We start from the raw sequence: 27,538 nt of genomic DNA, 5'->3' as shown, positions 1-27,538 counted from the left end.
GATGCCGTACATTATCATTGAAGTAATCCTCCACCATTCTACTAATAGAAAATGTTTTAGAGTGAGATGTGACAGAGGTGTCAATATTTTTGGTCCAACCTTTGATGCATGTGTTTACTCTTAGAAGAGTCATTTTCTGGTAGTAGTTTTTGAAGCAGTGGATATGCCATGTGTGACTTTAGCCAACAATTTGCACATGAGAAGAAAGAGATAACATACAGTGTGACTTAAAACTAGAATCCAGTTCCAAGATGCTGCCAACCCTTGGGTCAAGGCAAACAGCTTGATCTACAAGGCCAACATACTTAGCAGAATCATTCACTTTCGTACCCTCATTTAGCTTCTCTACCTGCTGTAGTTCGGAAGGGATTCTCCTGTGTGCCTCAATATGTAACATGTTTCCCTTATTTTCTATCATATAACCTCATAAAGGGTCTGATTCAGCAAGGATCGCTTTTGCGATTACGCACGCAATCGGACGATTGTTGCGTCTCGCATATGCGTATGTATCGCAGTGTGCGAACCCTCTACTGCGACTGGGACAGCGATCGCAGTGACTATGCAGACCCATCGCAGTGTGATTGACAGGAAGTACCATTTGGGGGTGGCGATGGGAGGGTGGTCGGCAAAACGCAGGCGTGCCAGTTCATTTGAACGCCATGAGAGGGACATGCATAAATGGGACATGCATACGCAGCTTGGGCACTCACTTAGTGCATTTGGCATAGCAATTTCTGAGTAAGGTCAGACCTTGTTCAAGTGTGCGTGAGGCTGCGATTGTACCCAATGTTACCCATGGTTTTGCAGTCTTGCTAAGTATTACGGATTTGTGTAAAGGTAAAGGGGGCGTCCTTATGTTAGACTGCATATGTCATTGCGATTGCAATCATTAGCATAGCATATCTTCGAAGTGGGACTGCGAGAGTAATCGCTGTTGTGATCGCAATAGCGATCTTTGCTGAATCAGGCCCAATGTGTGGTATTACACCTTGTTACTGCCTCTACTGTAGCTTCAGTCGGTGGAATGACAGATCATATTTTTTTGCTGCTGCTGTAAGTTAAGTGGTTGCTTAATGCTAAAATGGGCAGACATTATATGGGCCACAAATGTAACCATAATAACAAAGTCTTAATGACGAAAAGATTACACATATTCAAAACATGCAACACATTAAAATAGTATATTCTATATATATATATATATATTATATCCAAAAAAAACGGCACTCAGAGGCTTCACAACAGCAACGTATTCAGGACCACATCACAACAATAAAAGCATATTGTATTTCTTTTTATGTTGAGATGTGGTCCTGAGAACCGGGCTATGGCCCTGAAATGTCAGGGCCATAGCCCGGCTGACTTTGGATCAGTATATATATATTAGGGGTGTGCACCGGCCACTTTTCGTGTTTTGTGTTTTGGTTTTGGATCTGGATCTTTCTTCGTGTTTTGGATCTGGATTGGTTTTGCCAAAACCACCCTTCCGTGTTTTGGGTTCTGGGTTTTGTGTTTTGGATCTGTATTTTTTTAAAAAAAAGCATAAAAACAGCTAAAATCACAGAATTTGTAGGTTTTTCTGCTCCTATGCTATTATTAACCTCAATAACCTTAATTTCCACTCATTTCCAGTCTATTCTGAACACCTCACACCTCACAATAGTGTTTTTATGTCCAAAACGTTGCACCGAGGTAGCTGGATGACTATGCTAAGCGACACGAGTGGGCGGCACAAACACGTGACCCATCTAGGCGTGAAACTGCAGTGGCAGACAGGATGGCAGTTTGAAAAACTAGGCCCCAAATTGTACATAATGCAAAGAAAAAAAAGAGGTGCAAGATGGAATTGTCCTTGGGCCCTCCCACCCACCCTTATGTTGTATAAACAGGACATGCACACTTTAACAAACCAATCATTTCAGCGCCAGGGTCTGCCACACAACTGTGGCTGAAATGATTGGTTCGTTTGGGCCCCCACAAAACAAGCTGGCAATTAATGTGTCCCTGCACAAACTGGCTCTATGGAGGCAAGATGTCATCCTCATCCTCCTCATCCACCGATTCCTCACCCTCTTCAGTGTGTACATCCTCATCCTCACAAAGTATTAACTCGTCCCCACTTGAATCCACCACCACAGGTCCCTCTGTACCTTCTGGAGGCTGGTCTCCCTGGAAGAGCTGATAATTCATTTTGATGAACATCATCTTCTCCACATTCTGTGGAAGCAACCTCCTACGCCTTTCGCTGACAAGGTTCCCGGCTGCACTAAACACTCTTACGGAGTACACACTGGAGGGGGGGCAACTCAGGTAAAATAGAGCCAGTTTGTACAGGGGCCTCCAAATTGCCTCTTTTTCCTGCCAGTACAGGTATGGACTGTCTGCCATGCCTACTTGGATGCTGTCACCGATGTAATCCTCCACCATTCTGTCAATGGTGACAGTATCATATGCAGTGACAGTAGACATGTCAGAAATTGTTGCCAGGTCCTTCAGTCCGGACCAGATGTCCAAACTTGGTCCTGCCTGCCCTGCATCACCGCCAGCGGGTTGCTTAGGATACCTAAGTTTTTTCCTGGCAGCCCCAGTTGCAGGAGAAAATGAAGAAGGAGCCGTTGACGTGTCACGTTCCGCTTCAGCTGACAGTGTGTTCACCAGCAGGTCTTTGCACCTCTGCAGGCTTGTGTCGGCCGGAAAGAGAGACACCACATAGGCTTTAAACCTAGGATCGAGCACGGTGGCCAAAACGTAGTGGTCTGATTTCAACAGATTGACCACCCTGGAATCCTGGCAAAGCGAATGAAGGGCTTCATCCACAAGTCCCACATGCCGAGCGGAATCGCTCCGTCTTAGCTCCTCCTTCACTTTCTCCAGCTGCTTCTGCAAAAGCCTGATGAGGGGAATGACCTGACTCAAGCTGGCAGTGTCTGAACTGACTTCACGTGTGGCAAGTTCGAAGGGCTGGAGAACCTTGCACAACACGGAAATCATTCTCCACTGCGCTTGAGTCAGGTGCATACCCCCTCCTTTGCCTATGTCATAGGTGGATGTATAGGCTTGTATGGCCTTTTGCTGCTCCTCCATCCTCTGAAGCATATAGAGGGTTGAGTTCCACCGCGTCACAACCTCTTGCTTCAGGTGATGGCGGGGCAGGTTCAAGAGTGTTTGCTGGCGCTCCAGTCTTCGGCACGCAGTCGCTGAATGGCGAAAGTGGCCAGAAATTTTTCGGGCCACCCAAAGCGTCTCCTGCACGCCCCTGTCGCTTTTCAGAAAATTCTGCACCACCAAGTTTATTGTGTGAGCAAAACATGGGACGTGCTGGAATTTGCCCAGATGTAATGCCCGCACAATATTGGTGGCGTTGTCAGATATCACAAATCCCCAGGAGAGTCTAAGTGGGGTAAGCCACTGGGCGATGATTTCCCTCAGTTTCTCTAAGAGGTTGTCAGCGGTGTGCCTCTTACTGAAACCGGTGATACACAGCGTAGCCTGCCTTGTAACGAGCTGGCATTTCTGAGATGCTGCTACTGGTGACGCTGCTGCTGTTGCTGCGTAAGGTGATACATCTACCCAGTGGGCTGTCACAGTCATATAGTCCTTAGTCTGCCCTGTTCCACTTGTCCACATGTCCGTGGTTAAGTGGACATTGTGTACAACGGCATTTTTCAGGACACTGAGGACACTTTTTCTGACGTTTCTGTACAGTCTCGGTATCGCCTGCCTAGTGAAGTGGAATCTAGACAGGATTTGGAACCGGGGACACACTACCTCCATCAATTGTCTAAATCCCACTGCACTAATGGCGGATACCGGACGCACGTCTAACACCAACATAGCAGTCAAGGCCTCAGTTATACGTTTTGCTTCAGGATGACTGCTGTCGTACTTCATCCTCCTCGCTAAGGACTGTTGGAGGGTCAATTGTTTAGTAAAAGTAGTGGTGTTCCTACTTCCTCTCTGGGATGATGAACGACTCCCAGCAGCAGCAACAGCAGCAGCGGCAGCAGTAGGCGTAGCAATGCAGGATCCTCCGGAGGAATCCCGGATAGGAGAGTCAGTCATGCCAGTGACATGGCCTGCAGGACTACTTCCGATCCTAACTAAGGAGGAAATTGACGAGGAGGGAGTTGACGGTGTGGTTTGCAGGCGCTTGGATACAACAGGACAACGGGATTTAGGTGTCCCTGGACTGCTTACGGTCTTAGCCAAAGTTTCTGAACTTGACAGTAACTTTTTATGAACGCGCTGCAGGTGCCGTATAAGGGAGGATGTTCCTAGGTGGTTGACGTCCCTACCCCTACTTATTTCACCTTTACATATGGTACATATGGCAAGACAGTTGTTGTCCGGATTTGGATAGAAATATTGCCAGACCAAAGAGGTGGAATGTTTGGTCTTCTGCCCAGGCATGACCGTGATGGGCTTTTTCATCCCACGGACAACAACTGTCTCCCCCGGAGCCTGATTTAAACAAACCACATCACCATCAGAATCCTCCTCGCCAACTTCCTCCTCAGCGCCAGCTACACCAGTATCCTCATCCTTTTGTACTTCAACAGTGACATCTTCAATTTGCATATCAGCAAGTGGACTGTGGGTGCTCCTTTCAGCACTTGCAGGGGGCGTGCAAATGGTGGAAAGAGCCACCTCTTCCCGTCCAGTGCTGGGAAGGTCAGGCATCGCAACCACCACCACACTTGGACTCTCCTTGGGGATTTGTGATATCTTCTTAGAAAGCACAGCTCTTCGCTGTGCTTTTGCCAGCTTAACTCTTTTGATTTTTTTAGTGGGAGGAGGGCTTCCATCGTCATGTGAAGCTGAACCACTAGTCATGACCATACTAGGGATCGACCTTAGCCGTTCCTTGCCACTCCGTGTCGTAAATGGCATATTGGCAAGTTTACGTTTCTCTTCAGCTGATTTAAATGTCTTTTTCAAGGTCATTTTCCTGAACTTTGCCATTTGGGATTGTATGTGCCCTCTACTATGACATTGGGCATCGGCCTTGGCAGACGACGTTGATGGCATGTTATCGTCTATGTCATGACTAGTGGCAGCAGCTTCAGCACTAGGAGGAAGTGGTTCTTGATCTTTCTCTATTTTATTTTTATCGGAGAAAGTTTGGTCCTCCATTTATGTTATATCGATTTGATATATACGTGCGGCTAAACACAGAAAATAATTTTTTTTTGGGTTTGGACTGGAGTGTACTTTGTGGGTTACAGCACCCTTTAACGGTCAAGCCAGCCGGCCCTTTACTTATGACACAGGCGCACGCTTGGCACTACTTTGTTGATGCACGTGCGGCTACTGCGCACACAATTCACAAACACAGAAAATTATTTTTTTTTGGTTTGGACTGGAGTGTACTTTCGGGGGTTACAGCACCCTTTAACGGTCAAGCCAGCCGGCCCTTTACTTTTGACACAGGCGCACGCTTGGCACTACTTTGTTGATGCACGTGCGGCTACTGCGCACACAATTCACAAACACAGAAAATAATTTTTTTTTTGGTTTGGACTGGAGTGTACTTTCGGGGGTTACAGCACCCTTAACGGTCAAGCCAGCCGGCCCTTTACTTATGACACAGGTGCTCGCTTGGCACTACATTGTTGATGCACGTGCGGCTACTGCGCACACAATTCACAAACACAGAAAATAATTTTTTTTTTGGTTTGGACTGGAGTGTACTTTCGGGGGTTACAACACCCTTAACGGTCAAGCCAGCCGGCCCTTTACTTATGACACAGGCGCACGCTTGGCACTACTTTGTTGATGCACGTGCGGCTACTGCGCACACAATTCACAAACACAGAAAATAATTTTTTTTTGGTTTGGACTGGAGTGTACTTTCGGGGGTTACAGCACCCTTTAACGGTCAAGCCAGCCGGCCCTTTACTTATGACACAGGCGCACGCTTGGCACTACTTTGTTGATGCACGTGCGGCTACTGCGCACACAATTCACAAACACAGAAAATAATTTTTTTTTTGGTTTGGACTGGAGTGTACTTTCGGGGGTTACAGCACCCTTTAACGGTCAAGCCAGTCGGCCCTTTACTTATGACACAGGCGCACGCTTGGCACTACTTTGTTGATGCACGTGCGGCTACTGCGCACACAATTCACAAACACAGAAAATAATTTTTTTTTTGGTTTGGACTGGAGTGTACTTTGGGGGTTACAGCACCCTTTAACGGTCAAGTCAGCCGGCCCTTTACTTATGACACAGGCGCACGCTTGGCACTACTTTGTTGATGCACGTGCGGCTACTGCGCACACAATTCACAAACACAGAAAATAATTTTTTTTTTGGTTTGGACTGGAGTGTACTTTCGGGGGTTACAGCACCCTTAACGGTCAAGCCAGCCGGCCCTTTACTTATGACACAGGTGCACGCTTGGCACTACTTTGTTGATGCACGTGCGGCTACTGCGCACACAATTCACAAACACAGAAAATAATTTTTTTTTTGGTTTGGACTGGAGTGTACTTTCGGGGGTTACAGCACCCTTAACGGTCAAGCCAGCCGGCCCTTTACTTATGACACAGGCGCACGCTTGGCACTACTTTGTTGATGCACGTGCGGCTACTGCGCACACAATTCACAAACACAGAAAATAATTTTTTTTTGGTTTGGACTGGAGTGTACTTTCGGGGGTTACAGCACCCTTTAACGGTCAAGCCAGCCGGCCCTTTACTTATGACACAGGCGCACGCTTGGCACTACTTTGTTGATGCACGTGCGGCTACTGCGCACACAATTCACAAACACAGAAAATAATTTTTTTTTTGGTTTGGACTGGAGTGTACTTTCGGGGGTTACAGCACCCTTAACGGTCAAGCCAGCCGGCCCTTTACTTATGACACAGGCGCACGCTTGGCACTACTTTGTTGATGCACGTGCGGCTACTGCGCACACAATTCACAAACACAGAAAATAATTTTTTTTGGGTTTGGACTGGAGTGTACTTTCGGGGGTTACAGCACCCTTTAACGGTCAAGCCAGCCGGCCCTTTACTTATGACACAGGCGCACGCTTGGCACTACTTTGTTGATGCACGTGCGGCTACTGCGCACACAATTCACAAACACAGAAAATAATTTTTTTTTTGGTTTGGACTGGAGTGTACTTTGGGGGTTACAGCACCCTTTAACGGTCAAGCCAGCCGGCCCTTTACTTATGACACAGGCGCACGCTTGGCACTACTTTGTTGATGCACGTGCGGCTACTGCGCACACAATTCACAAACACAGAAAATAATTTTTTTTTTGGTTTGGACTGGAGTGTACTTTCGGGGGTTACAGCACCCTTAACGGTCAAGCCAGCTGGCCCTTTACTTATGACACAGGTGCACGCTTGGCACTACTTTGTTGATGCACGTGCGGCTACTGCGCACACAATTCACAAACACAGAAAATAATTTTTTTTTTGGTTTGGACTGGAGTGTACTTTCGGGGGTTACATCACCCTTAACGGTCAAGCCAGCCGGCCCTTTACTTATGACACAGGCGCACGCTTGGCACTACTTTGTTGATGCACGTGCAGCTACTGCGCACACAATTCACAAACACAGAAAATAATTTTTTTTTGGTTTGGACTGGAGTGTACTTTCGGGGGTTACAGCACCCTTAACGGTCAAGCCAGCCGGCCCTTTACTTATGACACAGGCGCACGCTTGGCACTACTTTGTTGATGCACGTGCGGCTACTGCGCACACAATTCACAAACACAGAAAATAATTTTTTTTTTGGTTTGGACTGGAGTGTACTTTCGGGGGTTACAGCACCCTTAACGGTCAAGCCAGCCGGCCCTTTACTTATGACACAGGTGCACGCTTGGCACTACTTTGTTGATGCACGTGCGGCTACTGCGCACACAATTCACAAACACAGAAAATAATTTTTTTTTTGGTTTGGACTGGAGTGTACTTTCGGGGGTTACAGCACCCTTAACGGTCAAGCCAGTCGGCCCTTTACTTATGACACAGGCGCACGCTTGGCACTACTTTGTTGATGCACGTGCGGCTACTGCGCACACAATTCACAAACACAGAAAATAATTTTTTTTTTGGTTTGGACTGGAGTGTACTTTCGGGGGTTACAGCACCCTTAACGGTCAAGCCAGCCGGCCCTTTACTTATGACACAGGCGCACGCTTGGCACTACTTTGTTGATGCACGTGCGGCTACTGCGCACACAATTCACAAACACAGAAAATAATTTTTTTTTGGTTTGGACTGGAGTGTACTTTCGGGGGTTACAGCACCCTTTAACGGTCAAGCCAGCCGGCCCTTTACTTATGACACAGGCGCACGCTTGGCACTACTTTGTTGATGCACGTGCGGCTACTGCGCACACAATTCACAAACACAGAAAATATATTATTTTTTTAGCACTTGGGGGGAGCACCCCTGATGGACAGAGCACCCCCTGGACAACACTACAGCACTCCTTTAGGACTGGGACACTGCACAGGACTTTGGAGTGGACACAGCCCCTATGGAGAACTGACTGCACAACACAGTCCAGCCAGCCCCTATGGACTTTGAAGTAGTGGACACAGCCCCTATTAACAACAGCAGCACAGCACAACACAGCCAGCCCCTATGGACTTTGAAGTAGTGGACAACAGCAGCACTACACTACACTACACTACACTACACAGCCCTAACTCCCACCCTCCCTCTTTACTGTCCACAGCCGAGTGAGAAAATGGCGCCGACGCGGGTACCTTATATAGGATCCAAAACCCGCGAGACTCGGAAGGCGGGATGATGACGTTTTGCCTCGATTTCAGATCCGAGTCAGGCGGGAAAAGTCGAGCCTGACTCGGATCGGACTCGGATCGGGGGGGCTCGGGGGGGTTCGGATTTCAGAAATCCGAACCCGCTCACCCCTAATATATATATATATTTTTATATATATATATATATATATATATATATATAAATATATATATACTATACTGCACACAATTTAAACACAATAAAAGCAAGATAAAGTCCAGCAATTGTATTGCATGGGAGACTAGACAGGATGAGGCATTGCACTGTACTGGTACTCTCTCCAATACTTTTGATGTTGTTCATGTAAGAATCCTTCTTTTTTTGTTGTGTGTTTAAATGGTGGATTTTAAATAAATGGGAGAATAATACACCATTAGGGCCATTTTCTTCTGCTTCCACCCTGAAGCTATCCAATAATGGTTCAAATCCTAAAAGGGTTTTTAAGGAGCCATTGAGTATGTTCCCTGAAACTTTTAAAAGACCCTATTTGATATGCCTGATAATTATATTTTACCATTTAATACTTCTAGATTTATTACAGTAGAATTAACTTGTTTTTTGCTTGAGTATGTTTACCCTTAATAAGGTCCATCATAAGGACAGCAATGGTGGCAATGTTGGGTATAAATCTTCTCTCGTTCTCGCTGAATAACCTTAAACAGGCTGCACAACTCTTTTATGATTCTTGACATAAATGGGGGTACTCTGATCACTTAGGATTTCCTTAGGTATTACCACACTGCTAAAGACATATACTAGTTCCCTAGTAATTGTCTTTGTTGACTTGTTTTTGCTTCAGGTTATCTGGTTACCACCAAAATATACTGATGACCATGAGGATACTTTTTAATAGAGGTCCAACCAAATCCATAGCAACAGTATTCTTCCCAATGGGTCCTCAATAATGCACAATAAGACTTAAGACTGAATGTATATAATTGTGGCTTGGAAGCATGGTCCTGATACTCAGTGCATGATGCACAGTAGTCAGATACATCTTCATCGACCCTTTATCAGAAAAACACACTGCAAAATCTTCTCATAGGTTTTCTCTACCCTTAGATATCCAGCAGTTATGTGATCAGGAGCTAGGTCCAACACCATTCTTCTATATGCCTTAGGAACGGGCAATTGTTCCACAATATCTTTTTGGACATTGATACAACAAATCTTGATGCACATCCATATGACAACCTTCTATCAGGCTCTACTGGGTTTCCATCAACCACTTTTACATTCTCTCTAGCCTTTACCAGAGTAGGGTCTTTTAGCTGTTCTGAGGCAAAAATTATTTTCTCACTTCAAGATTAGCCGTAAAGTCAACTGGTTCAAAAACATCTTCTACTTCCGTAGGGGGTACACAATTCTACGCTCCACTGCTGATCTCATCAATTTCTGACTCCTCAATCATGCTTGGAAATGGGAAAACTTGGGAAACATTCCCACTGCCACTGTATCAGTAGCATTATCAAATGGGACTGGGTTATTTTCTTCTGTGATAAGTTGAGTTTCCCACAGTTTACAGAAAAGAGAAAAATGTATCCCAAGTATAGCATGACAATACATCAAAGAAGTATCTAATCCCACGGTGACTACAGTGGGACAACACTGTGGGCCTGATTCAGAGATGTACGTTCATCCGATGATGAATGTACTCCTCTGATGTTTCCAGGTCTGCGCCGGTGCAGGACATGTTCTGCACATGTGTAGAATGGGTCCTGCGATTATGCCTGCAGACTCCTCCCCCTCCAAGCTGCAGCATGATTGACATGCTGCGACATTTGGGGGCGGAGCGGGGGTGCGGCTAGTCACCGTTTCTAGAAATGTAGATTCCTGGCCTCTTGCGAGCTCAGCACCCGGTCAGGCTGTGGGAAGCTTCAGCTTGTGTGCGGCTCTGCAAATCCATCTATCTCTAATTCAGGCAATGTGTTTCTATGTTCACTTCGGCAGTAACGAAATACCAAGTATCTACATGTATACAAGTTACACCAACAGTTTTTTCCTGATGTTTTGTGGGGTTCACCAACTCGGCTTTTACAAGAGTAACAAGACTACAAGAATCTAACTTAGCCTCTACCTTTTTGCCTTCACCAGTGATTATTATATGGATCAGACTTGCGGTCTGCAGTGCAGGCTAGCTGAGCCAATAAAGACACAGCACTCTGCAATTCACATAAGCAGTATCACGTTGCTTAGGGTAAGAGGTAAGTGGATAATTAGCAGCAACATGGCCCAAGTCACCAAATTTAAAACATCTGATTATATTTTTATCAAGTCTTATAAAAGGCAGGAACTTTTCTGGCAAAGCTGGTCAATCAACCTGTTCCAAGTCTATCGTTTCTGGAATTTTAAGTTCATTCCACCGTCCAGCATTCTTTTTCCCTGGAACCTTACCAGAATTCACTGGACATTGCCATTGTGAGACTAGGAGTCATAAGGGTATATTCAACAGTTCCTCGGCTGCCTCCTTGCTCTCCACTATCTTTACCAGCTGGTCTGTTGTTTTAAGTTCTCTATGGCTCACCCACTTGTGCTTAGCTGCAGTCAATGATTGTAGGTATCGGTCCATAACTACCCTTTCCATGACCTTCGGCCTTGTTAAAGTCTCTGGTTGTAGTCATTTCTTGGTGAGATGGATGAGGTCATAAATTTGAGATCGGGGTGGCTTATCCATTTGGTACCCCCAGCAATTTAGGCTGCAATTTAGGTGCAATGGTTGCATTCTCCACCATGTGTGGCAAGATCAGAGTAAAGGTGCCATTTCCTGGGGTAAACAGTTGCACTTGTCATGCAGCAGCCAAGTAGTAGTACACCAGTCCCCAGCGGTTAACTCATTGTGTTTGAACAGACATCATGACACCAAAATGAATAAAAATCTCAGTTTTTAGTTTATCATAACACTTGGCATCAGTAAGGCTTAAGTCAAAATATGCCTTTGTGTGGTTCCCCTGACCAGAAGTGTGCCAAAAGGCCAACCCACTGATTTTTAGGCCATCTCTCTCTCCGCTGTTCTTTAGAAAGTAGTTAGATAGACTTTAACATCACCGCTCTTTAATATCTTTAGAAAAAAATGACTAGCCTGTATGGAGCTGGAGTTAGTTATATCATCCGTGGAAGTATTTCCAGACAGTGATGCATCACTTGCTTTGTGGTCCTGGTGCTGCTGGGTTTCCTCAGCATCCTTTTTTTGTTGCCTCATTAATATCCAATTGTTGTTGCCTCTGGGCCCCCTCAATAGCTTATTAATGCACCCTGGTAGCCGCCTGCTGATCTGCTATGTAGCCTGTGGCAGCAACTTGCCTGTATCTTCCATGGTATGTCTTAGTGTAGGTAGAGAGCAGAATCTGGCTCCCCAAAGCATCTGTGGATAACTGGAAAATGCGTTAGAAACTTCATTCCTCACCCTGAGCGATGTTTCTAGACTGTACTACATCTGTATCCTGAACCCAGAAATGCTGATTATAGGTCCAAGATTTTAAGAGAATTGTAGACATACTTCCATACACATTTGCACTTACCTTATAAGACCCAGTTAATAGTGCACCAACAGGAAGACATTCACCAACCTGCACTTGTGAACGGGAATCCTCCCATTCATCCAGCTCAACTTACAAACTGACCCATTGTGCACAGTACTGGGACTTCATACCATTGAGTTCCTACAGGGGTATAGAAGACGTAGAACACAGTACAGAGAAGTAAATTAGTATATGTACCGGCAGTCTGGTACCTTTTCAGCCTCACACAGATCACTGCTGCTCATTGCTTTAGCAGAATATTACCAGCAATTGAGACTTCTGCATATCGGGACTGTATCAGGGAGCCGAAGGTAGAGATACAACTCCCTGGCTCAGCATTACTAGGTCCCCGGCAGCATTAATGTGTATGCACTGTCTCCTACAGCAGGACTAATTACAACGGCAGAAGAAATCTCCTTCACTCCAACAGGATTACCACTCTGCCTTCCGATAACATCATGAGATTTAAGTTGGATACACTAATGAACTTGTTACAGTACATTCAAATAGTCCATTTGCAGATTGGATAGTTTACTCAGGACACTATCAAGTTATATGTACACTAATTTTAATATATGTGATTTTATATACTGTATATGTTTTATTAAAATTTATTGTACTCTCACACCATTTACAGAATATATATTTGCTAGTTAATGGGAGTATTCATTCCTTTGTGTGGTCCATAACAACCTTTTCCATGATCTGCCGCCTTGTTAAAGTCTCTGGTTGTAGTCACTTCTTGGTGAGATGGATGAGGTCATAAATTTGAGATCGGGGTGGCTTATCCATTTGGTACCCCCAGCAATTTAGGCTGCAATTTAGGTGCAATGGTTGCATTCTCCACCATGTGTGGCAAGATCAGGGTAAAGGTGCCATTTCCTGGGGTAAACAGTTGCACTTGTCATGCAGCAGCCAAGTAGTAGTACACCAGTCCAGGGCCTTGGTACTAGTATCCACAGCCAGTTTTATTAGGAGCACAACAAGAAACAAAATATAAAAGTAAATCCTGGCTTGTCTGGCACTAGCTAAACAAAATGATCCCTCTCTCAGAGTGGAAGGACTTAGCATCCCTCTTACAAAATAGAAGTCTTTAGCACAGCACTTACATTCAGAAATCGCAGTGTCTTTCAACAGACCACTGACCTGTTTCCCAAGCAGTGAGAGACACACTACAGAGACTGACATCCCTTTAAACACCCTTTACAGACAGTCTGGCAATCAAGGCTAAAAACCTGGGGTGAAGAGAATATCAGAATATCTCCACTTGACAACCTTTCCTGTGTTTTTGTCACAATATAGTTTTAGACACACACACACATACACACATGTGTGTGTGTGCGTGTTTGTGTCACATATTGGTTGCTTGCTCTTCAAACTAGCTTGCCTCCAAGACATTTTAGTGTGCAGAAACAAATATACTTTCCCAAGGATCAAATACTTATATCAAATAATATTGCAGTACAGGTTGAGTCTCCCATATCCAAACTGCTTGGAACCAGGGGTATTTTGGATAAAGGAATATTCCGTATTTTGGAATATTTGCATACCATAATGAAATATCTTGGGAATGGGACCCCAATATACACACAGAATACATTTATGTGTTATATACAGCTTATACACACAGCCTGCAGGTCATTTTATACAATATTTTCAATAATTTTGTGGCTCAAGCAAAGTTTGTGTACATTGTACCATCAAAAATCAAAGGTTTCATTATCTCAGTCATGCCAAAAAAAATTCCGTAATTCGGAATATTCCGTATTTCGGAATATTTGGATATGGTAGACTCAACCTTTATTACATAAAACAAAAGCTTACAATTTAAGACAAATGGTTTCTTAAAAGAAAGTTTAAAATATTTACAGGTTTTTGTCTTTAGTTGTCTGAATTTTCCATGCTTAAAATTAGGGAAAGTAAAAGAGTGTTACTACTGCTCATAAACAAAAAGTTGCATCATGATCTCATTCTGAGACTTGTTAATTCTTAATCGTCCTCGGAAACCGTTCTGTCGCTTTATTTTTTCATCTATTCGTCATTAAAGCCAAAAAGACACTAATCCTTCTTAGTTTAATATTTTTGTGTTTTTATGCTCTCTAATATCCCTGCTCAATCTATAATATAAAGCCTTACACTGAAGTGGCATTTATTTAAAATTGCTTTCCTTTTCACCTCCTGTCCTGATTTATTTATTTCCATAGCTTGTATTCTTATTTTATGCAATGCCTCGGGGCTCGTTTCACTCTTCAGCTGCTTGATAATGATAGAAAATGCCATTGCATCCTTACCCAGCACATTCCTATATTTCATTTTGTGTTAATCAGTCTTGATCAGATATAGGGCCTGATTCAGACCCACTTGCGAGCGGCTGTCCGCTCGCAAGTGGGTCGATGTTGTGCACTGTGCATGCGCACGACGGCGGGAGCTCCGTCGCGCGCATGTGCCAGACGCGACGAGTGAAGGACTTTCCTTCGCTCGTTGTGTCTGATCAAAGGGGGCGATGTTGATTGACAGCATGCCCCCTTTGGTGGGCGTGCCGGGGGCGTGCCTCCCTGACGGGGGCGTTCCCAAGGGAACGCCTACCGTCAGAAGCCGGCCCACTGACATCACTAGTGATGTCAGTGGGAGTGATTTTGGCTCTGATAGAGCCAAAATCACTCCGGGCCTTGCGGTTGAAAACCTCAACCGCAGGCTCCGGCTCGCAGTGGCGATGGTCGCGATGGTCACGACCATCGCGGTCATCAAACTGCACGCTCGTATAGGCTGTGGGTGGTGACCCACACCTATACGAGCGTCCAGGAGGACGCTCCATAATTATGGAGGGTGGCCCTCATTCAGAGCGTGCGCTCTGCTCAGAGCGTACGGCTCTGAATGAGGGCCATAATTCCCTATCCCATTGGTTGCACACAGTGGAGGCTTCCACTGTGTGTGATGAAGTAATATTCAGAATAGAATAGAATGTAGCCTATGAATTTGTCACAGTGTAATGGTTAGCATTACTACCTCACAGCACTGAGGTCGTGGGTTCAACTCCCACCATGGCTCTAACTGTGTGGAGTTTGTATATTCTCCCTGTGCTTGCGTGGGTTTCCTCCGGGTACTCCGGTTTCCTCCCACACTCCAAAAATATACTGGTAGGTTAATTGGCTTCCAACAAAATTAACCCTAGTGTGTGTGTGTGTGTGCATGTGATAGGGAATATAGATTGTAAGCTCCACTGGGGCAGGGACTGATGTGAATGGCCGGATATTCTCTGTAAAGCGCTGCGGAATATGTGTGCGCTATATAAATAACTGTTAATAAATAAATAAATAAATAAATAATAAAATGAACTAGTGACAATACAGAGGCATGGACACAGAGGCATGAGGCATTGGACACAGAGGCATGAGGCATTGGACACAGAGGCATGAGGCATTGGACACAGTGGAGTCAGTCACTTTGTGAGCTACACAAACAATTCTGTAAATGCAGAGCATCCAATCTTTATTAACTAGTGACTTCACATAGACACAAGGCCAGCTTGATACTCAACTGAACCCCAACACCTTCCTCAATCTGTTCAAGTTTATATGTCCCAAAACTCTGTAGTTGAAATAAATTTTTATTTCATTTTCTACCTGATTACGTTTCCCCTTAACTCTCTGAATCTGCTTTCCATCATGTCATTAATGATCTCACTATTTCATAGTGAATTCATATTTGAACTTGAATGAACATTTGCTGCACTTACATTACAAAATAAGACAACCATTTATGGAACTGCGTAAGTGAAATAAATTCTCTTGATATGGCAGAACAGATTCAAGATATGTCAAAATGATTTAAAGATAAATAATCTCTTTATACAAAATACACATAGTTTATATATATATATATATATATATATATATATATTAGGGGTGAGCGGGTTCGGATTTCTGCAATCCGAACCCCCCCGAGCCCCCCCGATCCGAGTCCGATCCGAGTCAGGCTCGACTTTTCCCGCCTGACTCGGATTCTGAAATCGAGGCAAAACGTCATCTTCCCGCCTTCCGAGTCTCGCGGGTTTTGGATCCTATATAAGGTACCCACGTCGGCGCCATTTTCTCACTCGGCTGTGGACAGTGAAGAGGGAGGGTGGGAGTTAGGGCTGTGTAGTGTAGTGTAGTGTAGTGCTGCTGTTGTCCACTACTTCAAAGTCCATAGGGGCTGGCTGTGTTGTGCTGTGCTGCTGTTGTTAATAGGGGCTGTGTCCACTACTTCAAAGTCCATAGGGGCTGGCTGGACTGTGTTGTGCAGTCAGTTCTCCATAGGGGCTGTGTCCACTCCAAAGTCCTGTGCAGTGTCCCAGTCCTAAAGGAGTGCTGTAGTGTTGTCCAGGGGGTGCTCTGTCCATCAGGGGTGCTCCCCCCAAGTGCTAAAAAAATAATATATTTTCTGTGTTTGTGAATTGTGTGCGCAGTAGCCGCACGTGCATCAACAAAGTAGTGCCAAGCGTGCGCCTGTGTCATAAGTAAAGGGCCGGCTGGCTTGACCGTTAAGGGTGCTGTAACCCCCGAAAGTACACTCCAGTCCAAACCAAAAAAAAAATTATTTTCTGTGTTTGTGAATTGTGTGCGCAGTAGCCGCACGTGCATCAACAAAGTAGTGCCAAGCGTGCGCCTGTGTCATAAGTAAAGGGCCGGCTGGCTTGACCGTTAAGGGTGCTGTAACCCCCGAAAGTACACTCCAGTCCAAACCAAAAAAAAAATTATTTTCTGTGTTTGTGAATTGTGTGCGCAGTAGCCGCACGTGCATCAACAAAGTAGTGCCAAGCGTGCGCCTGTGTCATAAGTAAAGGGCCGGCTGGCTTGACCGTTAAGGGTGCTGTAACCCCCGAAAGTACACTCCAGTCCAAACCAAAAAAAAAATTATTTTCTGTGTTTGTGAATTGTGTGCGCAGTAGCCGCACGTGCATCAACAAAGTAGTGCCAAGCGTGCGCCTGTGTCATAAGTAAAGGGCCGGCTGGCTTGACCGTTAAGGGTGCTGTAACCCCCGAAAGTACACTCCAGTCCAAACCAAAAAAAAAATTATTTTCTGTGTTTGTGAATTGCGTGCGCAGTAGCCGCACGTGCATCAACAAAGTAGTGCCAAGCGTGCGCCTGTGTCATAAGTAAAGGGCCGGCTGGCTTGACCGTTAAGGGTGCTGTAACCCCCAAAAGTACACTCCAGTCCAAACCAAAAAAAAAATTATTTTCTGTGTTTGTGAATGGTGTGCGCAGTAGCCGCACGTGCATCAACAAAGTAGTGCCAAGCATGCGCCTGTGTCATAAGTAAAGGGCCGGCTGGCTTGACCGTTAAAGGGTGCTGTAACCCCCAAAGTACACTCCAGTCCAAACCAAAAAAAAAATTATTTTCTGTGTTTGTGAATTGTGTGCGCAGTAGCCGCACGTGCATCAACAAAGTAGTGCCAAGCGTGCGCCTGTGTCATAAGTAAAGGGCCGGCTGGCTTGACCGTTAAAGAGTGCTGTAACCCCTGAAAGTACACTCCAATCCAAACCAAAAAAAAATTATTTTCTGTGTTTGTGAATTGTGTGCGCAGTAGCCGCACGTGCATCAACAAAGTAGTGCCAAGCGTGCGCTTGTGTCATAAGTAAAGGGCCGGCTGGCTTGACCGTTAAGGGTGCTGTAACCCCCGAAAGTACACTCCAGTCCAAACCAAAAAAAAAATTACTTTCTGTGTTTGTGAATTGCGTGCGCAGTAGCCGCACGTGCATCAACAAAGTAGTGCCAAGCGTGCGCCTGTGTCATAAGTAAAGGGCCGGCTGGCTTGACCGTTAAGGGTGCTGTAACCCCCGAAAGTACACTCCAGTCCAAACCAAAAAAAAAATTATTTTCTGTGTTTGTGAATTGCGTGCGCAGTAGCCGCACGTGCATCAACAAAGTAGTGCCAAGCGTGCGCCTGTGTCATAAGTAAAGGGCCGGCTGGCTTGACCGTTAAGGGTGCTGTAACCCCTGAAAGTACACTCCAGTCCAAACCAAAAAAAAAATTATTTTCTGTGTTTGTGAATTGTGTGCGCAGTAGCCGCACGTGCATCAACAAAGTAGTGCCAAGCATGCGCCTGTGTCATAAGTAAAGGGCCGGCTGGCTTGACCGTTAAAGGGTGCTGTAACCCCCGAAAGTACACTCCAGTCCAAACCAAAAAAAAATTATTTTCTGTGTTTGTGAATTGTGTGCGCAGTAGCCGCACGTGCATCAACAAAGTAGTGCCAAGCGTGCGCCTGTGTCATAAGTAAAGGGCCGGCTGGCTTGACCGTTAAGGGTGCTGTAACCCCCGAAAGTACACTCCAGTCCAAACCAAAAAAAAAATTATTTTCTGTGTTTGTGAATTGCGTGCGCAGTAGCCGCACGTGCATCAACAAAGTAGTGCCAAGCGTGCGCCTGTGTCATAAGTAAAGGGCCGGCTGGCTTGACCGTTAAGGGTGCTGTAACCCCTGAAAGTACACTCCAGTCCAAACCAAAAAAAAAATTATTTTCTGTGTTTGTGAATTGTGTGCGCAGTAGCCGCACGTGCATCAACAAAGTAGTGCCAAGCATGCGCCTGTGTCATAAGTAAAGGGCCGGCTGGCTTGACCGTTAAAGGGTGCTGTAACCCCCAAAGTACACTCCAGTCCAAACCAAAAAAAAAATTATTTTCTGTGTTTGTGAATTGTGTGCGCAGTAGCCGCACGTGCATCAACAAAGTAGTGCCAAGCGTGCGCCTGTGTCATAAGTAAAGGGCCGGCTGGCTTGACCGTTAAGGGTGCTGTAACCCCCGAAAGTACACTCCAGTCCAAACCAAAAAAAAAATTATTTTCTGTGTTTGTGAATTGCGTGCGCAGTAGCCGCACGTGCATCAACAAAGTAGTGCCAAGCGTGCGCCTGTGTCATAAGTAAAGGGCCGGCTGGCTTGACTGTTAAGGGTGCTGTAACCCCCGAAAGTACACTCCAGTCCAAACCAAAAAAAAATTATTTTCTGTGTTTGTGAATTGTGTGCGCAGTAGCCGCACGTGCATCAACAAAGTAGTGCCAAGCGTGCGCCTGTGTCATAAGTAAAGGGCCGGCTGGCTTGACCGTTAAGGGTGCTGTAACCCCCGAAAGTACACTCCAGTCCAAACCAAAAAAAAAATTATTTTCTGTGTTTGTGAATTGCGTGCGCAGTAGCCGCACGTGCATCAACAAAGTAGTGCCAAGCGTGCGCCTGTGTCATAAGTAAAGGGCCGGCTGGCTTGACCGTTAAGGGTGCTGTAACCCCCGAAAGTACACTCCAGTCCAAACCAAAAAAAAAATTATTTTCTGTGTTTAGCCGTATATATCAAATCGATATAACATAAATGGAGGACCAAACTTTCTCCGATAAAAATAAAATAGAGAAAGATCAAGAACCACTTCCTCCTAGTGCTGAAGCTGCTGCCACTAGTCATGACATAGACGATAACATGCCATCAACGTCGTCTGCCAAGGCCGATGCCCAATGTCATAGTAGAGGGCACATACAATCCCAAATGGCAAAGTTCAGGAAAATGACCTTGAAAAAGACATTTAAATCAGCTGAAGAGAAATGTAAACTTGCCAATATGCCATTTACGACACGGAGTGGCAAGGAATGGCTAAGGTCGATCCCTAGTATGTTCATGACTAGTGGTTCAGCTTCACATGACGATGGAAGCCCTCCTCCCACTAAAAAAATCAAAAGAGTTAAGCTGGCAAAAGCACAGCGAAGAACTGTGCTTTCTAAGAAGATATCACAAATCCCCAAGGAGAGTCCAAGTGTGGTGGTGGTTGCGATGCCTGACCTTCCCAGCACTGGACGGGAAGAGGTGGCTCTTTCCACCATTTGCACGCCCCCTGCAAGTGCTGAAAGGAGCACCCACAGTCCACTTGCTGATATGCAAATTGAAGATGTCACTGTTGAAGTACAACAGGATGAGGATACTGGTGTAGCTGGCGCTGAGGAGGAAGTTGGCGAGGAGGATTCTGATGGTGATGTGGTTTGTTTAAATCAGGCTCCGGGGGAGACAGTTGTTGTCCGTGGGATGAAAAAGCCCATCACGGTCATGCCTGGGCAGAAGACCAAACATTCCACCTCTTTGGTCTGGCAATATTTCTATCCAAATCCGGACAACAACTGTCTTGCCATATGTACCATATGTAAAGGTGAAATAAGTAGGGGTAGGGACGTCAACCACCTAGGAACATCCTCCCTTATACGGCACCTGCAGCGCGTTCATAAAAAGTTACTGTCAAGTTCAGAAACTTTGGCTAAGACCGTAAGCAGTCCAGGGACACCTAAATCCCGTTGTCCTGTTGTATCAAAGAGCCTGCAAACCACACCGTCAACTCCCTCCTCGTCAATTTCCTCCTTAGTCAGGATCGGAAGTAGTCCTGCAGGCCATGTCACTGGCATGACTGACTCTCCTATCCGGGATTCCTCTGGAGGATCCTGCATTGCTACGCCTACTGCTGCCGCTGCTGCTGTTGCTGCTGCTGGGAGTCGTTCATCATCCCAGAGAGGAAGTAGGAACACCACTACTTTTACTAAACAATTGACCCTCCAACAGTCCTTAGCGAGGAGGATGAAGTACGACAGCAGTCATCCTGAAGCAAAACGTATAACTGAGGCCTTGACTGCTATGTTGGTGTTAGACGTGCGCCCGGTATCCGCCATTAGTGCAGTGGGATTTAGACAATTGATGGAGGTAGTGTGTCCCCGGTTCCAAATCCCGTCTAGATTCCACTTCACTAGGCAGGCGATACCGAGACTGTACAGAAACGTCAGAAAAAGTGTCCTCAGTGTCCTGAAAAATGCCGTTGTACACAATGTCCACTTAACCACGGACATGTGGACAAGTGGAACAGGGCAGACTAAGGACTATATGACTGTGACAGCCCACTGGGTAGATGTATCACCTTACGCAGCAACAGCAGCAGCGTCACCAGTAGCAGCATCTCAGAAACGCCAGCTCGTTACAAGGCAGGCTACGCTGTGTATCACCGGTTTCAGTAAGAGGCACACCGCCGACAACCTCTTAGAGAAACTGAGGGAAATCATCGCCCAGTGGCTTACCCCACTTAGACTCTCCTGGGGATTTGTGATATCTGACAACGCCACCAATATTGTGCGGGCATTACGTCTGGGCAAATTCCAGCACGTCCCATGTTTTGCTCACACAATAAACTTGGTGGTGCAGAATTTTCTGAAAAGCGACAGGGGCGTGCAGGAGACGCTTTGGGTGGCCCGAAAAATTTCTGGCCACTTTCGCCATTCAGCGACTGCGTGCCGAAGACTGGAGCGCCAGCAAACACTCTTGAACCTGCCCCGCCATCACCTGAAGCAAGAGGTTGTGACGCGGTGGAACTCAACCCTCTATATGCTTCAGAGGATGGAGGAGCAGCAAAAGGCCATACAAGCCTATACATCCACCTATGACATAGGCAAAGGAGGGGGTATGCACCTGACTCAAGCGCAGTGGAGAATGATTTCCGTGTTGTGCAAGGTTCTCCAGCCCTTCGAACTTGCCACACGTGAAGTCAGTTCAGACACAGCTAGCTTGAGTCAGGTCATTCCCCTCATCAGGCTTTTGCAGAAGCAGCTGGAGAAAGTGAAGGAGGAGCTAAGACGGAGCGATTCCGCTCGGCATGTGGGACTTGTGGATGAAGCCCTTCATTCGCTTTGCCAGGATTCCAGGGTGGTCAATCTGTTGAAATCAGACCACTACATTTTGGCCACCGTGCTTGATCCTAGGTTTAAAGCCTATGTGGTGTCTCTCTTTCCGGCCGACACAAGCCTGCAGAGGTGCAAAGACCTGCTGGTGAACACACTGTCAGCTGAAGCGGAACGTGACACGTCAACGGCTCCTTCTTCATTTTCTCCCGCAACTGGGGCTGCCAGGAAAAAACTTAGGTATCCTAAGCAACCCGCTGGCGGTGATGCAGGGCAGGCAGGACCAAGTTTGGACATCTGGTCCGGACTGAAGGACCTGGCAACAATTTCTGACATGTCTACTGTCACTGCATATGATACTGTCACCATTGACAGAATGGTGGAGGATTACATCGGTGACAGCATCCAAGTAGGCATGTCAGACAGTCCATACCTGTACTGGCAGGAAAAAGAGGCAATTTGGAGGCCCCTGTACAAGCTGGCTCTATTTTACCTGAGTTGCCCCCCCTCCAGTGTGTACTCCGAAAGAGTGTTTAGTGCAGCCGGGAACCTTGTCAGCGAAAGGCGTAGGAGGTTGCTTCCACAGAATGTGGAGAAGATGATGTTCATCAAAATGAATTATCAGCTCTTCCAGGGAGACCAGCCTCCAGAAGGTACAGAGGGACCTGTGGTGGTGGATTCAAGTGGGGACGAGTTAATACTTTGTGAGGATGAGGATGTACACACTGAAGAGGGTGAGGAATCGGTGGATGAGGAGGATGAGGATGACATCTTGCCTCCGTAGAGCCAGTTTGTGCAGGGACACATTAATTGCCAGCTTGTTTTGTGGGGGCCCAAACGAACCAATCATTTCAGCCACAGTTGTGTGGCAGACCCTGGCGCTGAAATGATTGATTTGTTAAAGTGTGCATGTCCTGTTTATGCAACATAAGGGTGGGTGGGAGGGCCCAAGGACAATTCCATCTTGCATTTCTTTTTTTTCTTTGCATTATGTACAGTTTGGGGCCTAGTTTTTCTAACTGCCATCCTGTCTGCCACTGCAGTGTCACTCCTAGATGGGTCACGTGTTTGTGCCGCCCACTCGTGTCGCTTAGCATAGTCATCCAGCTACCTCGGTGCAACCTTTTGGACATAAAAACACTATTGTGAGGTGTGAGGTGTTCAGAATAGACTGGAAATGAGTGGAAATTAAGGTTATTGAGGTTAATAATAGCATAGGAGCAGAGAAACCAACAAATTCTGTGATTTTAGCTGTTTTTATGCTTTTTTAAAAAAAAATACAGATCCAAAACACAAAACCCAGAACCCAAAACACGGAAGGGTGGTTTTGGCAAAACCAATCCAGATCCAAAACACGAAGAAAGATCCAGATCCAAAACCAAAACACAAAACACGAAAAGTGGCCGGTGCACACCCCTAATATATATATATATATATATAATCAGTTCATATGTCAGAGAGTGCTTGGTTGTCTTGTCTTTCCCTATGCTGTGTGTGAGGCCATCTCTGACATAAACATGAATGCGTGAGACAGTGCTGGTGTATATCTATGAAAGCACATTAAACATTCTTATTGATGCAGACTTTAATTAATGAATTCACAGCTCTATTAGCAATAATCTATATATGTTGAGAGGAGAACTCTTGTAGGAGGTAAAGGGATTTTGGGGAACGTTGCAACACACTTTAGTAACAAAATCATAGAAACTATGTAAAGTCTATAAACAAAGCACCACCTTTAAAGGTGATTTTGCACCTAATATTTACATAGATAGTATAAATGAATTAGTTAGTTTAAGTAACTGTAAAATGTCCTTATTCTATTTTCTATGTGCAATGTGATTTTTCGCATTGTGCATGTGTACGAGACAAGCATACGCAAGTGTAAGCAATGCAAAGTGGTACTATATGCATCTCAGCTGCCTCGCTCTGGGGGCACGCAGGCAGATTACAGGCTCTTCAGAGTCATATGCAGAGATCTGTATGATTTGGGATAGATCTCTTGCACCAGGAATAGGACTGGTACAAATGCGCTCTGATAGTTGACGGCTGCTTTCACTAGCGGGTGATATAGATGCAGCCAGCACTGACACAGGAGAAGATTTGTACTTATTTCTTAGCACGCAATGTGGTCACAACTGAGACCGCCTTTCTTACAACGCTGATTCAGCCCCAAGTGTCGTCAACTGTATCAATGTTCATTGGGCGGGTATTAGGGCTATGTAATAGGCTTATATTGGGGTGGCCATATACAGTATGATGCATGATATTTGAGACACTGTAATAGAATGGTCTTTGGAACTATATATCATGGCAGTCACTGGAGGACTGCATTCAGCACTATAGAGTATTGTGATGTGCAGGAGAGCTGTGGCCAGGTATGAGCACGTATCCAGGGTATGTGTTTTTTTCTGGGAGAGTTGGTATATAACAGTTTGGTAACCATAGTCTAATAGATCATCTTATCTAATGTAGACTATTTCCACAGTGACATGAATTACTTCACTGTTGCTAATTCAGTGGTAATGTTTGAGGAGTATTTTTGAGAGACCGTATTATATGAATAAAACTGGGTTAGTGGAGTGCCATTATTATATTTTTATATATCTTTTACTAACATACAGGCACAAAATAACCACAGAAAAGCCACAGGGAGCCATTGCAGGAGTGCAGAGGAAAGAGCGAGGCCCCATTGAGTGGATTTACGATCTGCCAGTTAACTGCCGCCTATCAGAGTAAGACAATTAGATGTATTCAAATGTTTATTTCCTTGGAGTCTATTGGTACAGTGTCCTCGTTATTTTAGTAAAACAATTATGTTGCTCAATGATAAAATGATGGCTATTTTTTACTGCAACAAATTACAATTTTAATTATTGGAAGTGTTCACCATTTTGAGCCGTATTCAATATGAGCCGAGCCGCGATACTTTTTCGTGGCCTGGACTTTCCGCCTACTTCGCCTGTTCTGCAGGCGGAAAAATATTGCGGCCGTCCCTGCTTTACCCCGTATTCAATATGGAAGTACGCGAAATCGGGACCCGGCGACACTGAAACATGTGGAAAGTACTGTCATTTTTGGGGAAATCAGAATGACACCCCCCAAAAGATGCTCTGATATTGGGGTTAGCTATGGTACAACCGATTTGGCTTGCTGAAGGTATTTGGTGTTTTTAAACGGGCTAAATAGCTGTTAAATAGCGTTTTTCTATACGTGGTGCAGAATAGTATTTAGGAGCTTTTTTTCCAGAAAATAACTTATCCCAGCAAATTTGGGGTACTTGAAAATGGGGGTCAGCATATTTAAAAGTTGCTAAAGTGAAGTTGAAAAATCGTGAAAAATCCACCTGCCGCAAGCACCTGCAATCAAAAAAACACTTGGGGCATACTTGGGGACCCCCCCCCCAGAGTCAAGTTCGCTATTTTTTAAGTTTGTACCCCCAATTTTTTTTTTCACCCCCTTTTTCAAAGTAATTTTTTTGGGTGTCCTTAAGTATTTTTTTACATTTTTTTGACACAGATTACCATTTGGGGAACTGTCTGAAGGCTGCAGGGGGGTTCCCGCAACGTTGCACCCCAAAATCCATATTCTGATCTTTTTTCCACCTCCCATTCATAGGCGAAACTTTTTCACCTATTACATTGCATTGAAGAAAGTCTTTCAATTTGAATACGGGTTAAAAGCCAAACAGGCGAAAATGACGTCATCGGCGAAAAGTTTCTGCCAAAAGCACGCAGAAACTGACTTTTCGCCTCCAATTGAATACGGCCCTTAGAGAGAATATGGCATGACAGGTTTCTGTTTATCAGGGCCGTAGTTAGGGTAGTGTGGCCGGTGCCATCGCACAGGGCACCACAGGGCAGGGGGCGCTGTTTGGGCCTGTCAAATTTCTGTTTATTATCATTCTTACTTGTAGCTTCCTCTTATTTCATCCCCAGCATCTCCTGGCCTCTCCTATAGCTTCCCTGGCCCTTCCCCATAAGGCCATGGCCCTTTTTTGGTTGCATCATGTCCCTTTGAAAAATGAGGGGGGCGCCAATGCTCTTTCTGGCACAGGGCATCAGAAAGTCTAGTTATGGCTCTGCTGTTTAATGTCTAATGCAGGTCTTCCCACCCTCTTGAAAAATGGCACAGGATTGTCATGGAAAATGACCTTGCATTGCCTTGGGAAATTACCGTTCATTCATTTATCATTGCAGTCCTGTGCTTTTTTCTGTAAGGGCAATGAATACCTGCACCAGGGTAGGAACAGGGGATGGAGGAGTCACTTGGGGCAGGTGTTTATAAATAAGGTAATTTTGTGTTTGCTGAGCCTTTCAAAAACCACTTCTGTTTATTTAGTCACTTGAAAAATTAATTGATCAGAGTAGGGGTGTGCACCGGCCACTTTTCGTGTTTTGTGTTTTGGTTTTGGATCTGGATCTTTCTTCGTGTTTTGGATCTGGATTGGTTTTGCCAAAACCACCCTTCCGTGTTTTGGGTTCTGGGTTTTGTGTTTTGGATCTGTATTTTTTTGAAAAAAAGCATAAAAACAGCTAAAATCACAGAATTTGTGGGTTTTTCTGCTCCTATGCTATTATTAACCTCAATAACCTTAATTTCCACTCATTTCCAGTCTATTCTGAACACCTCACACCTCACAATAGTGTTTTTATGTCCAAAAGGTTGCACCAAGGTAGCTGGATGACTATGCTAAGAGATACGAGTGGGCGGCACAAACACGTGGTCCATCTAGGAGTGACACTGCAGTGGCAGACAGGATGGCAGTTTGAAAAACTAGGCCCCAAACTATACATAATGCAAAGAAAAAAAAGAGGTGCAAGATGGAATTGTCCTTGGGCCCTCCCACCCACCCTTATGTTGTATAAACAGGACATGCACACTTTAACAAACCAAACATTTCAGTGCCAGGGTCTGCCACACGACTGTGGCTGAAATGATTGGTTCGTTTGGGCCCCCACAAAACAAGCTGGCAATTAATCTGTCCCTGCACAAACTGGCTCTATGGAGGCAAGATGTCGTCCTCATCCTCCTCATCCACCGATCCCTCACCCTCTTCAGTGTTGTGTACATCCTCATCCTCACAGAGTATTAATTCTTCCCCGCTGGAATCCACAACCACAGGTCCCTCTGTACGTTCTGGAGGCTGGTCTCCCTGGAAGAGTTTATAATTCATTTTATGAACATCATCTTCTCCACATTTTGTGGAAGCAACCTCCTACGCCTTTCGCTGACAAGGTTCCCGGCTGCACTAAACACTCTTTCGGAGTACACACTGGAGGGGGGGCAACTCAGGTAAAATAGAGCCAGTTTGTACAGGGACCTCCAAATTGCTTCTTTTTCCTGCCAGTACAGGTACGGACTGTCTGACATGCCTACTTGGATGCTGTCACCGATGTAATCCTTTAACAGACAGACGCACGCTTGTCGCTGCTGCTTTGAGGATGCAAGTGCGGCTACAGCCCACACAATTCACAAAGTCAGAAAAAAAAAGAATATTTTTATTGTTTGTGTAGCACACTTTGAGGGTGTCACCACCCTTTAACAGACAGACGCACGCTTG

At 45.4% G+C, this 27,538-nt stretch overlaps 1 protein-coding gene across 1 annotated transcript in view; it reads left to right on the top strand.

Annotated features, from left to right (window-relative positions):
- The window catches only part of LOC148509528 (inhibitor of nuclear factor kappa-B kinase subunit epsilon-like), a 145,968-nt gene that overhangs the window by 104,078 nt on the left and 14,352 nt on the right, over window positions 1-27,538 (top strand). The window contains exon 4 of the mRNA XM_088443002.1: window positions 24,600-24,710. Within this exon, the coding sequence (XP_088299128.1) occupies window positions 24,600-24,710 (111 nt within the window). The remainder of the gene's footprint in view (window positions 1-24,599; window positions 24,711-27,538) is intronic.

Source organism: Taudactylus pleione, unplaced genomic scaffold (genome assembly GCF_031769625.1).
Source record: "Taudactylus pleione unplaced genomic scaffold, aTauple2 ptg000321l, whole genome shotgun sequence".
Lineage (NCBI taxonomy): Eukaryota > Metazoa > Chordata > Amphibia > Anura > Myobatrachidae > Taudactylus > Taudactylus pleione.
The sequence above is the reverse complement of the archived record's forward strand: the minus strand, read 5'-3'. Positions and strand labels throughout refer to the sequence as shown.